Source organism: Solanum tuberosum, unplaced genomic scaffold (genome assembly GCF_000226075.1).
Source record: "Solanum tuberosum cultivar DM 1-3 516 R44 unplaced genomic scaffold, SolTub_3.0 scf00277, whole genome shotgun sequence".
Lineage (NCBI taxonomy): Eukaryota > Viridiplantae > Streptophyta > Magnoliopsida > Solanales > Solanaceae > Solanum > Solanum tuberosum.
The window spans coordinates 562,093-575,201 of NW_006239197.1; the positions used below are offsets into that span (position 1 = coordinate 562,093).

General features: G+C 33.2%; 4 protein-coding genes and 1 long non-coding RNA gene across 5 annotated transcripts in view; 4 read left to right on the forward strand and 1 right to left on the reverse strand.

Annotated features, from left to right (window-relative positions):
- Positions 1 to 337: 337 nt before the first annotated feature.
- Positions 338 to 1,166, forward strand: LOC102605230 (hydrophobic protein LTI6A). Its single transcript, XM_006358458.2, has 3 exons — positions 338 to 511; positions 691 to 801; positions 940 to 1,166. The coding sequence occupies exons 1-2, from the start codon at positions 425 to 427 to the stop codon at positions 772 to 774; spliced, it is 171 nt and encodes a 56-aa protein (XP_006358520.1). The 5' UTR covers positions 338 to 424; the 3' UTR covers positions 775 to 801; positions 940 to 1,166.
- Positions 1,167 to 3,893: 2,727 nt separating this feature from the next.
- On the forward strand, positions 3,894 to 4,735 carry LOC102605564 (hydrophobic protein LTI6A-like). Its single transcript, XM_006358459.2, has 3 exons — positions 3,894 to 4,058; positions 4,261 to 4,354; positions 4,510 to 4,735. Exons 1-2 carry the CDS (start codon positions 3,972 to 3,974, stop codon positions 4,342 to 4,344), a joined length of 171 nt encoding a protein of 56 aa, XP_006358521.1. The 5' UTR covers positions 3,894 to 3,971; the 3' UTR covers positions 4,345 to 4,354; positions 4,510 to 4,735.
- A 599-nt stretch (positions 4,736 to 5,334) lies between these two features.
- Positions 5,335 to 10,524, reverse strand: LOC102594702 (anaphase-promoting complex subunit 11; the record flags this gene model as incomplete). Its single annotated transcript, XM_015313939.1, has 4 exons — positions 5,335 to 6,020; positions 9,604 to 9,722; positions 10,294 to 10,323; positions 10,439 to 10,524. Coding segments are annotated over 4 exons (351 nt in total), but the record flags the coding sequence as incomplete, so codon positions are not given.
- LOC102605900 (uncharacterized) lies at positions 6,027 to 7,804 on the forward strand. The gene is made up of 3 exons (XR_368185.2): positions 6,027 to 6,382; positions 7,101 to 7,207; positions 7,416 to 7,804. It is a non-coding gene; the product is annotated as an uncharacterized lncRNA (long non-coding RNA).
- A 1,781-nt stretch (positions 10,525 to 12,305) lies between the features above and the next one.
- LOC102606137 (agamous-like MADS-box protein AGL80) overlaps positions 12,306 to 13,109 on the forward strand; it is a 1,282-nt gene continuing 478 nt past the window's right edge. The window contains exon 1 of the mRNA XM_006358460.2: positions 12,306 to 13,094. Within this exon, the coding sequence (XP_006358522.1) occupies positions 12,588 to 13,094 (507 nt within the window). The 5' untranslated portion in view covers positions 12,306 to 12,587. The remainder of the gene's footprint in view (positions 13,095 to 13,109) is intronic.

The following is a 13,109-nucleotide window of genomic DNA, read 5'->3' on the forward strand; positions in this document are numbered from 1 at the left end:
CCTTGTATTTCTAAAAGTAAAATTTGCAATGTAGAGTATTAATTGCTTGTCATTTTCGAAGATGAAACAAAGCATGGGTGCAGTAGGACCCTAAGAAAGAGGAAATACTATAAAGTAGATAATGAGAGTCTATCTTGCCAAGTGGCACCACTAAATTATATGAGCTGTACAAATCGAATTCGTCTTCATCCCCCAAAAGCAAAATTAAAAACCGTTAAACAAAAAAAAGAGCCGAGGGGTAATACAACTGAGGAAGTAAACGCGTTTAAGGAACCAAAGTGAAAATACCGAATTAGCCCCTCGACAGAGAAATACCCATCAGCCTATATATAGGGCAACCAATTCCTCATGATTTCAAAATTCATTGACATTCCTAAATCTGTTATTTAATTAGTATTTGATTATCAGAAGAAGAAGAGAAAAAATGGGAGACAGCACAATGACATGTGTAGACATTCTTTTGGCAATCATCTTGCCTCCTCTTGGTGTTTTCCTCAAGTTTGGCTGCAAGGTACCCTTCTTTTAATTTAGTTTGGTGTCCGATCAACTTGTGCGCTTGAATATTTACTACTTTGAATAATTTTATCCACCAAAGCGTAGAATTTATGAAGCGAATTACATAGCATCTTCTAGCCGCGATCGGAGTTAATTTTCTACTACTCTGATTTTTTTGTTGGGAAAACAAAACAGGTGGAGTTCTGGATCTGTGTTTTGTTGACTCTTTTTGGATGGCTACCTGGTATTGTCTATGCTGTTTGGGTTCTTACCAAGTGATCATCTCCTCTAGAGAAGAGGAAAAAGGTAAAACATAAACCTGTAATTTTAATTTGGAGGAGTATTCATATAAGATCAAACACCTTGAAAATTCTCTCAATTTGCTTACAATTTCTGAAAAGAATCTGATTCCCTTTTACTTTTTTTCTTTTTCTTTTTTGACAGGTGAATATGTGATGAAGCCCATTACTAAGTCACTTTATTTCCCCTAATGGAGTATATTATCTAGCTGTTGTTTTATTTATTCTTTGTATTTTTTCAAAGTTTATCCCCTCCTTTTTCTTTATTGGCTACTATTCTCTCTTGTCAGGAAATTTGGATATATAGTGTTTTGGTTGTGTACTTGCATTCTGTTATTTTAATTGAATATACCAATAATTGTTTTACTCCTATGGTTTCTCTTTTTAACATGTTGCTTGTGAAGTCTAACTACTGCTGGTTGGTAGGTAGGATATTTTTTCAATAGACGTGTTTGATTTTATCATCAACACCAACACCTGTAATACGGTTATACTCAATTTCCTTTTTTCATCTTATAATAAATTAAAGAAATATGGGGAGTGAGGACAATAGACAATTTGCATGCAGTCACAATCAGTTTCATCATCAAAGTAGTAAGCGATAATGGTGGTGCTTTTCTTTAAGATAAAATATATGTTTAATTTTATTGGTTTATTTTGACAATTCAAGACGATTTTATTACTTATTATAACTACATAAAGTAGTATTCCAAGACATGGTTAATAAGTTTAGTTTAATAAAATACACTTTTAATTAAAATTTTATGGAGAGATATGCCAAATCAATAGGCTCTGAGTAATATAAAACGGAGGGAATAATAAAATAATAGAGATCAAATCCTAATTAGGTATCCTAGTTGGCAATATTAGCAGCGTGTGTCGGCAGATGTATCCAATTATAGATGTGCTTTCTTCTCATTTAAACAAATAATTAACGCATTTTCGTGACCAAATTGTGATTGCTGACTGGCTAGTGCCCACACATGCCTAGGGATAGGCGGGGCAAATGCGGGGTGAGTCGGGTTTAAGGCTATGCGGGGTGGGGTGGTTTAAAGTGAATTTTTTTAAAATTAATGCGGTACGGGGTGGGTTGCAGGTATATATGATTTTATGTGGATTTAAGTTTTGTTTTTTTTTTAAATGTTATAAGAGTGATAGATTATTTATTAAGATAATTTCTTTAAATAAAAATGGTTCAATAAAAAATAATTCAATTTCTTATCTGTTTCCCAATTAACCTCTAAAAAATAAAATTTTAAGTCACTATCCTATTAAATTAATACAACTTAATGAAAAAATAAATTTATTTTATGAATTTTTTTTAGATATTTAACTTAACTAGAAAAAAAAATATTAAAAAATTAATCGGAGCGGATCTATGCAGGGCAGGTCGAAAGCACATTCCATTGCCATCCCTACACGTGCCAATCAGTTGGAGAAGCTTCACTTTTCAATTCCACTTATTTCCACACTCGTCTTAGAGGGGAGTCAATTGAAGGGAAGACAAAACTATCAATTCTTAAATGTTTATTAATTATTTCTTCAAATTTGAATCATTTTTTGTTTTGTATGTTATTCTCTGGTGGGTATCGTTCTAATTTTGTTGCATATTACCGAAGGAACGATTCTTATCCACCAATAACTATGTGATTCTCGAAAATCTATTTTTATCTTTTAAATACAAAAAACTAAAACTAAACCCCTGTTTGTGAACCGATATAAAGCTAGCTACCACATCTGTGAAACAAATGGAAGAAGGTACAATTAACTTAACAATGAAATAAAAAGTTTCATCGAAAGAAGCGTAGATGTAGTTTGATATAATAGAGAATGCTAGCTACCCTAAATTTTGAGGAACATGCATGTGAATGGTGAATTACAATTTAGACAAAAGTAGCATAAACAAATAGGCTTACTTAGCGGATAATCTGGACAAAAACCATCAAAACTCATCTCATGTGCAACAACGTACTAGCGTTCCATCTGCAAATGGAGTGAAAAGTTATCAGTCATCCCACACATAAACAATTAAGACTTCCCAAACAAATTAAGTTATCATTAGTGGGATAACTAATCCATCAATTTCATGTAAATTACTGAAGAATTAATAATTAATACTTTTAACCAAACCCATGCTAAATTAACTTTGCATTTTTTTATCCTGAAATTATTATTCCTTTTATCTCGATACCAACCGTCCCCTTTAATGAGAACGCCAACTTAATTCCCATGTGATGAAGAGGGTGAAAGCAGTAGTCCATCCCTCCCATTACAGCTCTTTTGCCACATGTCGGCGCTAAATGGGGATGAGTTGTGAAAATTGGATCCGGCTTCTCTCCATTTTCTCCAAGTTCCTATTTGGATTAGTGACACATGGCATATGTTAAAATAAATGGCTAAGATTTAATTTTTCAATATATATTTAAGTATTAAAAATTATTATAATCTCACAATCTTAGCAACATATTATCTTGTCCGTAAATATAGGGAAAAAAAGTTCTTCCTAATTTTTTTTTTTTTACGTGGGATCTTTTTTAGTTTTCTTTTAAATATTGAACTGCTGTCAAATATAGCTAATGTTAATTTTGGAGGAAATAGAAAAAAAAAGGTGAAATAAAATAGGAAAAATAATACTCTTCAATAGCTAATGGTTAAAAAGAAAGAAATCAAGGAAAAAATGCAATAAAAATATTAACTTAAAAAGAAAATTAAATTAACATCCTTAGGTAAAAAAAATTAGGAAGAGAACTTTTTTCCCCTAAATTTATGTACAAGATAATATGTTGTTAATATTGTGGGGTTATAGTAATTTTTAAAATTAAATATATAATATATTTATTATTTAAATCATGATTAGAAATTTACTTTAGAAATTAAATCTTAGTCATTTAATTTAACCTATGGCATGTGTCACTAATCCAAATAGAAACTTGGAGAATATAGAGAGAAGAGAAATGGAGAGGAGCCTGAACCGTGCAAATTCTATTCGTACTAATCCCAAAAAAAGTTTATAAAGGCAAAGCAGTTATAATGAAGCAAACGTGATTAAAGACGAAACTAACCCTCAGATACTTATCAGCCTATATATAGTGCCACAACTTCCTCCTGTTTTAATCAAAATACATACTTACTGTTTAATTAGCATTTCTTTGATTATCATCATCAGAAGAAGAGAAAATGGGAGACAGCACTATGACATGCATAGACATTCTTCTGGCCATCATCTTGCCTCCCCTTGGTGTTTTCCTCAAGTTTAAATGCCAGGTTACCTCCTCTTAAATTTTACTTTTTTGAATTCACTACTCCGATTAATTTAAATTCATATGTCCACTAAATAACTTACTTACTGCTGCACACAATTTCCCTAAATTTTTTCTACTTATCATAGGTTTGTACTTATAAAGATATTTGAAATATTGTGCAATTTTAATATATATTTTGTGTGTGTTTTGGGAAAACAAAACAGGTGGAGTTCTGGATCTGTGTTTTGCTGACTCTCTTTGGGTGGCTACCTGGTATCATCTATGCTATTTGGGTCCTCACCAAGTGATCATCATATGGTAATTTTTTCTCAATTTTCATTACTCTATTTTATTTTATTTTTTGGTTTGGAAAAGTACTCAAATAAGGTCTAATTTGCTTAGAAGATATTTTTCATACAATATAATAGTAGTATATAGAAAGAGTATCCAATTCCCTTCTTTTTTTTCCCTAGTTTGACAGGTGGATAATTGAAGACCATATTACTACCAAGTATCTTCATTTGCGCTAATGGAGTATCTAGCTGCCTTTTCTATTTATTCTTGGCTTTTGGTTATTTTTCTCTTGTGGACAGATTGTGTGATGAAACATATATCGTGCTACTATTGTGAGTCATTTGGGATTGTAATGTAACTTCCCCTCTGTATTTTATTGGATTATGTTGATTGTGTTACAGCTGGCATTAGCTTATAACTCTATTTTATTATATCTATATATATATTCGGTTGGTACGTGTCCGATTTTATCTAAAAACCAACCTTATGATGATTATTACTACTACTTAATTTTGTAATGGGGTCATTCATAAATCATAATTTTCTCTTTTTACAAAGAGAAAACACAAATGGGGACAAAACTGCAGTCACATATCAATCATCATCAAAGTAGCAAGTGACAAGTGGTGGTGCTATGTCTAAATCATTTACTTTGCCATACACCAATAACTAAGCTTTGGATTCTTATTAATCACTGATTTTCTCTTTCATATTCCTAACTTTGGATGATCCCCAAAGATAAAAGAAGCAAATAGAAAAGTGATTTCCTTTTTACTATAATGGACAGAACTCTATTTCAAATCAAAATGATATTATAATGGATTTTGGGACAATCGATTAGAAATATGAAACAGACATATATGATATAACTTTCACAACCACTAAAACATATTGATCACAGGTTTAAAAGTGTCGCAACAAGGCACTGTACATGCAAATCAATAAAACAACAGTAAGATTAATGATAGAGTAATTCGAAAAAGGGTAATAACATGGAAAGAGGGAACGCCAGAATTGGGAAATCAAATTTCCAAACACCTCAAGATATTACAACTAAGTTGAAGATATATCACAAAACACAAACGAAACATTGTCCCTATGCCAGTTACGTCTAGGCCCATGCCTGCACGTTCCTGATATTTCATGTACATGATCAAAGGAGTCACAAGACACTAATATATTAAGAGTCATTTGATGCTTGTTTACCAATTTCAAGTGGGGCATAAATGGGGTAGAGGCGGCAGTTGTAAAGGAGCCAGACTTATAATGACAGGCTGCCTACTTTGGACCAGAAATAAACATCCGTTATATCTTTTTCTTCTCAAGCAATGGCTGGCAACTGGTGTATTGAGGACTTTTGGGATAAATGGCTAATAGAATATCTGCACTTGCAACCAAGTCTGATAAAATACACCATCTATTCTAGGCCTTAAAAGCTTAAATTAATAATTGTATATGGGGATGAGCACATATCAGCTCAGCTATTATCGCTAGAATTTCATAGTATCACACACAAGACACTTCATTCCTTCCTACTGCCACATTCATGAGCAAAAGATGCACGGAACTATTGTTCATTCTTTAAACTGCCATTCACGACGACACATGGGACAATGTGCTTGAGCAGATTGAGAATTCACCCACTTCAAAATACAATGAAGATGAAATGCATGGTTGCAAGCACCCCATACTGCAAAGAGTCAAAGACAAGTAATTATCAAAGCATTATAAGCCTTTAAAAAAAGGGGGCTACATTCCACAAAAGTCATGTCAATGCTATCCACAACAAATTGATGAACCCAATTTATATTGCAAAAAATCAAATGTCACTGTTGTCATTTTATATCATATAGGGCAACCACTTCAACCTCCTTTTCAAAATCCACTGACATTCCTAAATCTGGAGTTTAATTAGCATTTTATCAGAAGTCGTTAAGAAACAGAAGAGAAGAAGAAGAGGGGAAAATGGAAGACAGCAAAATGACATGCGTAGACATTCTATTGGCAATCATCTTGCCTCCCCTTGTTGCTTACCGCAAGTTCGGTTGCAAGGTACTACTCCCTTCTCCCTACTTGCTCTTCTTGATAACATATTACAGTAATTTTTTTATTTTTTATTTTTGCTTTGGACATTCAGTAATCAAATTCACTAGTTTGATTACTTTAAATGCATAAACCAAATAAATAAAAGGCTTCCTTCCAGTTAACTTAAAACTACTGCAGGCGAACTGTAAAAACATGGCATCTGATAGATTTTCCACTCCCAAATTCGGCTTGGCTGGGCATGCTTCATCCTCTTTTATACCACCAGCCTTCTATACAGTGGCGGATCCAGGATTTAGAGTCCGTGGGTGCCAAATGGGATTCGAACCCGCAACCTCAACCTTCTAAAGTTGCCCTCCTACCGTGGCACCACAAGCCAATTTTGTTCTGTGGGTGGCACGCTTTATATTTATATAAATATAATATATATATACCTATGTATAAAAGAGTTTCCATCGAAGTTCCGGGGTGGCGTGGCACCCCCACAGCCCTTCATAGATCCGCCACTGCTTCTATAGGCCTAGAGAGGTACTAGAGACTACCTTTTCCTCCTCTCTTTTTTTTTCCTTTTTGGGGTTCAAGGGTGGCCAGGGCTAAGGATTTGTCAGTGTACAATGCAAATGAAAGTAAAATTTTACTTTTTCTTCTAAAACACTGGAAATTTTGTATAAAGATGGTGCAGATTTCACATGGTCTCTGAAAATTTTCTTTTCTGTACTGGAAACAGGTTGAATTCTTCATCTGTATTTTGCTGACTCTCCTTGGGTGGATACCTGGTATTCTCTATGCCTTTTGGGCCCTCAACTCCTCACCAAATGGTCTTCCTTTCCTATGGTAATTGTTCTTAAATTTCATCCTTTCCACTGCCAAATAGAAAAAGGGTAAAATATAATTCTGTCATTTTAGTTTGGAGGAGCATTCAACTAAGATCTAACAGCTTGAAGATTCTCTCAATTTGCTTAGAAGATATTCTAGAGTTCAAATAATATACTCTACTTTATATGAAGAGTATCTAATTCCTTTTTTTTACTTTGCTTGACAGGTGGGTGTATAAAGGCCCCATTTAGACATAATACCCCTTCAAGTTTCATGCTTATACCTATCGGCTCATTGTGAAGCAGTCCAGATAGAGAAAGAATAAAGTGCCTATGCTCTTCAAGAAATTGCCCATAGAGAGGAGATTACTTCAAGACAGAACTTCTGCTTGTTCTTGTGTATATAAACTAGTGTCTAGAATTCTTGTTACATATATCACTTCTCTATCCTTTTTTTACTTTATTAAGGTTACTGTGAACAACTTGTGTAGGAATGGAAATGTCATATTGTAGTTTAATGTTTGGAAGGTAAACTACGGCCAAGAGGTCACAACTTAAACTTAGTTGAATTTTCCGTCTTCTCGTTATTCACCCTATAAGAAGCTCTGTTCCAATACTGTAACTTTTGCCAAATAACTTAAAGGCCAAAAGGTCTCAAGTTAGACCTAGTTGAAACAACTGTTTTCTTTTATTAACCCTATAAGTAAGTCTACACCATACTATATCCTTTCCGAGTCACACTGGATGGTCAAAAGGTCATAACTAAAACCTATTTGGAGAAAACCCAGACGTCTTCCCCACTGAACTTACAAAGGAATAACAAAGAACTGTCTAGTCCTGTATCCCCATCTCTTCTCTTTCATAAACCAAGGCCATTAGGATTGGTCGTCTTGCTAGCAGGATTTAAAAAAACTAACAGAGGAAGTAGATTTATACTTTTATTCCATGAATAACCACCATAATTTATTCTTACTTTTTCTTTTTCTTATCCAACTTCAAGGAAATTACATATCCAAACAAGGAGAGAATACGATTTTTTTTGTGGAAACTATTGAGAAGTTGTGATTTTCTAAAAAACTCCTGCTTTACGGGAACTTATACAGGTCAATACCAGCACTTGAAGCCTATCCTCATTCGGTCATTCCTAAACCCAAATTTGATCTCTTCTAACATGCATAATTGTGCATAAAAGTTGTTGTCGGCTGATGGTGATACAGTGTGATTATTCAAGCTTCCATCAGAGTAGATAGACATTAGTCTTCATGGGAAAAAGCATGATACAAATAGATTCAATACCACAAACGTCTCACTACTAGGGCAAATCAAATAGATACTTAACAATCTATATCCAAAATTGAGCCAGTAATATGAACTAGTCATAGCAAGATATAGTCAAGCCACTGAAATGCTCTGTAACACAGACACATAATATGTTTGGGTTTTTTAACGAAGTAAGAGTTAATATTAAAAGCATCAAGAAGATGCATAATAAGTTAATACTGATTCTCAAAGAATACAACATCCGTGACAAGTGTTTGTAGTATCTTTTAGTTGACAGCTTATGGTGAAAATATTTGATTAAAATACTCAGTTAGCTGTTATAACACACCCTATATTAACAATTACCTTCAAAGTTTCTTTCTAAACCTATATTTTAGAAGGTTCACTTCTGTTAACTACAAATTCAAAAGAGGGAGAAGTTGTCTTGAGAAAGTCTCTTTTGCAATGGAGGATAATTGGACAGCTCCAGCCTCCAGATGTATCACAAGTTTCAATTGAAAAGTTCTCTGGTACAGCTGCTAACAATGTTACTTGGACAAAAGATACTCTTATAACTGTTAGCATGTTAGATGCAGTTTTCAGTATCAACACCTACTATGCATCTAAGAAATTGTACCTTACACCAAATCAAACGAATTAAAACTAAATATGAAGGACTGCAAATATAGTCAAGGAACAGTTTGTAGCTCTCCTTGTGTTCATGAGTAACATCAATGTAGAAATATGTAAACCTTGAAAAATAATGCAGGGGGTATTTTCCCGTTTTGTCAAAGAAATGATGAATGCAAAATTATATTTTCTTTTTTCTCTTAGCAAGATAGTCCAGCTGGCTTATGGCCTCAATTGAAAGGCACAAATGCAAAGCTAGGAACCAGAATATTCTGATGCTTGAATTATTTCACCAATTGCATCAACAATGTTTCTCAAAGTTGAAAGTACAAATACATATAGACAATGTACAGACATATAAGGCAATACCAATATGCAATGTACAAAACATAATATTTCATCCAGTAAACATATATGAATTGGTGCAACTCATTAGATATACAGATATACTAGGTTTACATGTGAATGGCGATCCAGTATCTTATATGCCTTAGAAAACTATTAGGGAGAGATAAACAGGCTTACTTAGTGGACAATCATCACCAGGGAGTTTGCAATCAGGACAGCAACCATCAAAAGCCATCCTACATATACCACAAGTTTCATCCTGAGCATCCCATGTCCATGAAGAAACCGCATGCCATCTGCAATGCACGAGGAAGTAAAAAAGTAAGATGAAGTAACCACGCCATGTAGTCTTAAGTCCGACAACAATTAAAATACCAAATGCCATGAAGAGTACATACTCTATTCACGATCCCAGCAAAACACCCAATAGAACAAGTTAAGGGAATTCATGATATACTGATACAGCCAATTCTCAAGGAAATATGCCAACATATCCTTCAGTCAAAGCAACTGTAAACTTGCAACATTACGCTCACCCTCCATTTACTTAAGAAAATCAGAATATGCACTTATGGACCTTAGTGAAACAATCGATGAAACACAAATTAAAGTAGATTTGCGGGGGAGTTCAATGGCTCTACATTCTCCAACAAAATTCAGAAATCAATGATATTAAAATCCTAAGATCACAAGATAAGTCATATCCAATCACTAATTACATATTTAGACAGAAACTAAGCTTTCATATCAGAAATGATTTAGTAACAGTTGCTATAATTCACTGCACTAATTATCTGTTCAACCAACATACATACCGTATCCTTCATTTAAATATTTCAAATCAATGACATAATCACAAAAGGATACGCAAAATCTTGACTTTCATTGGCTCGTTCTCTGCAATATCAACACCACAAAAACGGAAATTCGTAAATTATATGAGAAATGATAATTAAAAACACTCTTCACAGAAAACAAATAAAAATGATACTACATTAAAAGAGAAAATAACCTTTTTCTACGACAAAATTGGTGTGTTAATCTACTGCTTCTGCAAGAAATTTGAAATTTTGAACTGAAATTTCTTGGTTTAGGGTTTTATACCAACTCTGAAAATGGCGGAAAACTAGTGGAAAATATGGTATGATCCTACCCAGTGAGCAACAGGCTTAGGCTTAGGCTTAAGGCCCAGACTGAACTAGCCCATATCGTTATCACATGGGCCCGTTAATGATTTTGGGCTTGTTTATTGGAGGGCAAGTTATGCCGAGATTATTTGAAATGTAAAAGCAAATCAAATCTCCGTGGTTTGTTTTTGTAATACATTAGGGAAAATGGTATGAAATAGCAAATTATTAATTCAAATTAAATGTTATAGCCATAGTTTCTTTTATTTGTAATTCGCAGCAAACATTTCATGTTTTTTGCCATCCCATTTGTATACCGAAATATACAAATAGACCCATTCGGTATACATATGTGTTGTATAAAAATTGATTGCAAGACCTATTTCCGAATATACAGATAGACCCATTCGGTATACATATGTGTTGTATAAAAATTGATTGCAAGACCTATTTCCGAATATACAGATAGACCCATTCGGTATACATATGTGTTGTATGTATGTAGTAATTTTGTTTATATACAATTACTATGTTTTAGTTTGTATACCGAAATATACAAATACAGATTTTTATGTATATGTATACCGAAATATATAGATTAATAGCCATAGCAAACATAAAGTTTGTTATGGAGCGCAATTATACAAACTATAGTTATAGCATACAAATGTAATTTTTATGTTTGCTAAGCCTAAAATTTACTCTACTTGAAACTTGTAAGGGTAAAGGTTTCTAACTATGTATAAAAAAAGATTTCGCTTTGACATTCCGCTCCCTTTATTTTACGAGGTTTTATTCAGGCCTATGAACTTGTTCAAAATTAGTGTTTGAAACCTCATATAGTTTTGTTCTATTGTATATGTGTGTGGCCGTTTTAAGTTGTTTTTGTTAAATTGGTTGTAACTACCCCTAATTACCACATAAAATGGTATTTGATTAGATAATATTATTTATCTTACTAATTTGACTATTGTAATTCATATCATTGATAAAAGAAAAAATTAAACGAACAGTTGCAAAGAGAGAAATACATCATATTACTACTACATATAATGAAGTTTGATTAGAAACATAATTTATTCTACTAATTTGACTATTGTAATACACAGCATTGATAAAAGAAAATATTAAAGTAACAGTTGCAAAGAGAGAAATACTATTGTAATACTGTATATATCTTTGTTAGTCCATACATTGATTATAACTTAATATTTGTCTATAAAAATTATGAACTCTACTAAGAAAAAAAATTAGTGTTTGGAATTTATGATTTATCTATTAATTTTCAAATTCACTTTTGTCCGTGTATGATGTATCTAATGATTACATGAGATCTCGTAGGATGACCGTTATAATTTGATTTTAAAGCTTACCATAGTTACCTTTTATACAACTCATTCATTAATATGTTTACATGCATCATATGGTCCGTAAGATATGTGAAAATTGAACATACCATACTTTTTTGTTAAATAGAATTAAAGTCTATGAATAAGTCGTGACAAATTTCAACTAATGATTTTTTATTATAAAATAAATAATAACCAAATTATTAGAGTTAATTTTAAATACCAACTTTTAAACTACAATTCCACTGAAAAATGTTATTAACAACCTTATTTTACTCATCTTTTATGTTTCTGTATCAGATAGGGTTGCAGGAAAATTAGCAAGTAATAATTTGTAAGAAACACGTATACGAGTATATATCCTGTAAATTTTTAACAATTTTATTTTTTGGGATAAACCAGTTATGACACTCATGACTCCGCCCCTGGTCAGGTGGGAAAAAAAATTGTATTGGCAATCAAAATTGAAAATATTTGGGCACTAAATTTTTTCCAAATATGTTTGATCATCAATTCATCTTCCAGATATGCAAATAAATACAAAATCTTCCATATTAATTAGTGAAACATCTTCATATTTGTATATAACATGCCCATTCCAAGAAACTAAAGAACACAGAACTCTACATCTACCATATTTTTTCACCTTGTTTGCATATTTGTTGCATCCAAGAAAGCCAAAAAAATGACAAGAAAGAAAGTGAAATTAGCCTTCATCACTAATGACTCAGCAAGAAAAGCAACATTCAAGAAAAGGAAGAAGGGTCTGATGAAGAAGGTGAGTGAATTGAGCACCCTTTGTGGTATTGATGCTTGTGCTATTATTTATAGCCCTTATGACACTTCACCAGAAGTATGGCCAAACACCATGGGAGCTCAACGAGTGCTCGCGGAGTTTAAAAGGATGCCTGAGATGGAACAGAGCAAAAAAATGGTGAATCAAGAGAGTTTCATAAGGCAGAGGATTGCTAAAGCGAGTGAGCAATTGAAGAAACAGAGCAAGGAAAACAGAGAGAAAGAAATGACTGAAGTTATGTATCAGGGGTTGACTGGAAAAGGGCTTCAGAATTTGAATTTGGGAGATTTGAATGATCTTGGATGGGTAATTGATCAGAATTTGAAGGAGGTTTATAAGAGGATTGAGGCAGTTAAAAAGGGGGCTTCGACTTCCTCTTCTTCTACTGTTGCGGCTGCTGCAGCCGCGGCC

Bases quoted from the DNA above. Each gene is read 5' to 3' on its own strand.
- LOC102605230 (XM_006358458.2), top strand. From the start codon at position 425: ATGGGAGACAGCACAATGACATGTGTAGACATTCTTTTGGCAATCATC. The intron at 512-690 runs GTACCCTTCTTT...AAAACAAAACAG, and splicing joins TCCTCAAGTTTGGCTGCAAG to GTGGAGTTCTGGATCTGTGT.
- LOC102605564 (XM_006358459.2), top strand. From the start codon at position 3,972: ATGGGAGACAGCACTATGACATGCATAGACATTCTTCTGGCCATCATC. The intron at 4,059-4,260 runs GTTACCTCCTCT...AAAACAAAACAG, and splicing joins TCCTCAAGTTTAAATGCCAG to GTGGAGTTCTGGATCTGTGT.